The following is a 3,762-nucleotide window of genomic DNA, read 5'->3' on the forward strand; positions in this document are numbered from 1 at the left end:
GATAAAGAAGCCGAGAGAAGCATAAAAGAAATAGTCGGGTTTTATTTGTAAATTGAAAGCCAGAACGTATTACAAATAATGGTTAGATTTGCAAGAAAGCTTCACATCTTTAATTGAGTAAAATGGCGATGAAAGTGCAAGAAAAGATGACCTTGTCAGTCCAGCTCCCTTTAAAGCGAGTTGTCTTTTCTTGTCCTTTGTAGAAGAGACCTCTTTGTTTTGAATCATTTCCCTGCTCGAACAAAGGTTTTACTAGATACTACACATTACTGTGACCCCACTCAGACTGCCATTTATTCTTAATCTATTGTTAATATGCACAGTTTTGTCTTGAGCTTCTGGCTAGTAGGCTAGTACACAAACATGTCCATTTACCTTCCTCCTTGAAGAAGGCCATCTTGGACATACTCTGCTCGCGTAACATAGAAGTGACCAGTTTCGACGATCTCGCCTACCCACTCCTGACGACAGAGTCGCTGCGCCGGGTCAAAGTTCAGGGGTCTTGTCGTACCGTCTGGAGAATGCAAAAAAAGCAAAGTTCAAGAGTCTCCTTATCCATGCCACTACAGTGAATCCTCGATATAAAGAACACGGATATAACGAATGATTGGATATAACGAAGTAAATATAAAAACTTTCTCACCATTATCACCGTGTAGCGAATATATGCTTATAGCGAATATCGGATATAACAAAGGTATTTTCATGTCAGATACGACTTCATTATAACAAGGTTCAACTGTATATCACAAACAAGAACTGAAATTTACTGCCAACGATAGTGGGCTTTGCAAACTAGGTTTCCAGCGCTTGTAAGCTACTGAAGGACGCCTTTGGACAAAATGCCCTTCAGCAGGTGAGAGGAAGGCAATACAAAAATAAGAGAAAACTAAAACTTTCCTGGTCAACGTAGATATTAGAGTTCTAGCATGTCCGTATACAAGAGTAACCCGAGATGTAGGCATGAGCACCAACACCGGTTAAGTGTGACGTTTGCTGACTTTTTGCCCTTCAGCCTGTAGCAGTACGTTTGCCTACTGGTTGCGTTTCCGTGCTTTGGCTTCATACTAGCCTAACCTAACCTAACTTGACTGACTTAACCGATAGCCCTTGCTGTAATGCACTGTTTACACACATCCCCCCCCCCAAAAAAAAGAACAAGAGACAGAGAGACAGTAACATAGCTAACTGACTTGTGCGTACCTTGTGAAAGTTCTGTCCAACGCCACTTATAGTCTCGAGTGACTGAGAAAACGGAGTCGTATCTGTCCGAAGTCACAAGGTTGACCGCTTCATCTAGGTATGATGGCATTAGACAGGGGGAGGTACATTGGACTAAGGCAACCACATCAAAACCTGTAAAGAGAAGCAGGTGTACTCTGATTAGAAGGGTTGCTGAATCCTTAAAACAAATATATTCCAGATCACTTATCTGGAGCACTACTGAAGTACTACAGCCTAGTTCAAGAACATAAAGGCCAGTCGGTCGTTGTTGGCATTGAGCAACTGGCCTCTCGTTTCTTGAAAGAGGGTGCACAGCTGGCCAAAATACTAAACGGGACACAAGATTTGCCAAGTAACTGAATTCTCGCAAATAGATGCACAGTCATGAATTAGTAGCATTTCTTAAAGAGTTGAAACCTGTGATGAATGAGTTCGTCATGTTAATCATGTGCTTGCCTCAAAAGTGCAACTTTTTATCAGTTTCCAGGAAATGAAATTGTGGTAGGCCGATTACACATACAGGTTTGTACTTCTTTGGCTAAGCCACAATTATTAAACAAACAAATTCAGTGCAGCATACGTTATGTTTAAAAAACGCAGTGAAAAAAAAGAGAACAGCAGTACAAGATTTCCAAGAGTACTACATTTGCAGATCCTTGAAAAGATACTACATACTTATTTAGTATTGATATGGGTAAATCCCGCGCTCTAGATTAAACCAATTAACTGTGCAGTTCACAAAGACATTCTGTTTATATATATAGACACACACACACACACACACACACAAACGATCTGACTGCAATATATGAAGCTCTGGTAATTAAAAGCAATGGAAATATTCTATACCGGTGTCCACACGGTCACTTTCGATCGCGATCGAGCCCAATCGGGATCGCAATTGTCGACTGCGATTGGCTCGCTCCCGCAGCTTGCGCAAATTAAGGAGTCAATCGCGACCGAGAAATTCGATCGAGATCGAAAGTGCGCTGTGTGACACCCGTATATCGGAAATTAATTCATATGACAAAATACCCCACGCATTCACGCGGAGCCCACTCACTTTCTAATTAAAATTGACGAGCAGACTTAATAACCAAAAATAGTACAAAGCGCACATCCAATAGATGTCAATGTGGATATGTATTAGATGTTGCGGATACAGCCACACGTAATGAATGTCCTCTGGACGTAAATGCAGTTAATACGGATAACTATAAGATATATATATGTCTATCAGACGTATCTATTAGATATCTATTAGATGTAGACGCACCTGGAACTTCGCGCATGAACTCTTGTACAGCAAGCACCGACGGGGAGTCGGCTTGGGCAAACTCATCGGAACGCCGCACGATTCCACACGACTCCGTCGTCGCGATGTCCTCGATTTCCTGCTCGTCCGTCGACACCCATATTTCGTCGAGCGCTGCAAGCCACGCAGAAAAAGAAAGAAAACAATAAATATCCACAAAGATTACCGCATCGAAAGACGCATCTCTGCTGATCGCAATTTTCGATCCGAAGCGCGCGCGTGCCCGAAATAAACCATGCGGTGCGCTACACCGCATAACTCGGTTAAGTAGACGCGCGCTCAACTTGCGCGCATCGCTGGTAACCAGTATGGGAAGGCCCGAAACTAGCGTCGCTCCTTTTATTTTTCTTTGTGTCTGGTTTTTAGACAGCCTAAACTACGATCAGGTAAAAATAGCCGAGGTTCGTTAAGCCAGCCAGCGCGTGCCAATGATCGCTTAGAATAACCTCACTGCACGGCGCGCGCTTAATTTCATTAGCGAGAGCGACTTTCCGACGAAAAAAAAAAAAAACAGGAGACAGATATCGCGCATTTCCGGAACACTATACGCGCTTAAATGGAGCAATTTTATCCCGCCGACCCACTTAATTCTCATTCCGCCCGCGCGCGGAACGTTGCATATCGCGTTCATCTCCCATAGCTTCTCCATCAAGGCTGCCGGCGACACTGTAGGGGGGTATACTTCGTTTATTTTTATTTTTTTTCTCTCTCGCGCCAGTAAACGATCGGGACGCAAAATGGAAACGCTAACTGAATCGCGCGTTCGGAGACAATTCGTATCGTGTAGGAGCTAGAAGACGAAGAAGAAGAAGCGAACGGAAAGGCGCTCGCGTGGGCACACGTACTCTTGCAGTGCTTCATCGGTCGCAGCACCCAGGACAACAAAGGCAGACCGCACAGCAGCCGGGCGTTCTTCTTTTTCACCGCCTCGCTGCCGCCTCGTGCGAGCACCAGTCCGGCCACGCGCATTTTCTTGGCTGCTGACGCTGTTGCTCGGTCCGCTTCCATGGTGGCCGCATGCCCGACCCGTGTCACGAACGGGCGCTGATCGGCCGCGGCTGCGGCGTCCCGCCACCCACGGATAAACAGGATATCGGCTTCCCTGCCATCACCCACCACCACCACCCGGGGGCCGCAGGCTGCGGAGGATGCTGCTGCTGCCAGGAGGAAGCGGGAGGCTGCAACAACCGGAAGTGAAAGGCCGCCACCGCCGCTGCATCCCG

General features: G+C 45.9%; 1 protein-coding gene across 5 annotated transcripts in view; it reads right to left on the reverse strand.

Moving 5' to 3' along the window:
- The window catches only part of LOC119453111 (N-acylneuraminate cytidylyltransferase A), a 33,952-nt gene extending 30,404 nt beyond the window's left edge, over positions 1-3,548 (reverse strand). For all 5 annotated transcript variants that reach the window (XR_007467002.1, XR_007467003.1, XR_007467004.1 and 2 more), the window contains exons 1-4: positions 3,385-3,548; positions 2,501-2,653; positions 1,204-1,356; positions 376-514 (exon numbers count right to left, since the gene is read on the reverse strand). Coding sequence is in view for 1 of the 5 variants with exons in the window: in XM_049667557.1 (XP_049523514.1) it covers positions 376-514; positions 1,204-1,356; positions 2,501-2,653; positions 3,385-3,547 (608 nt within the window). In the remaining 4 variants the exon portion in view is untranslated. The remainder of the gene's footprint in view (positions 1-375; positions 515-1,203; positions 1,357-2,500; positions 2,654-3,384) is intronic.
- Positions 3,549-3,762: the final 214 nt, after the last annotated feature.

This window comes from Dermacentor silvarum, chromosome 5, assembly GCF_013339745.2.
Source record: "Dermacentor silvarum isolate Dsil-2018 chromosome 5, BIME_Dsil_1.4, whole genome shotgun sequence".
NCBI lineage: Eukaryota > Metazoa > Arthropoda > Arachnida > Ixodida > Ixodidae > Dermacentor > Dermacentor silvarum.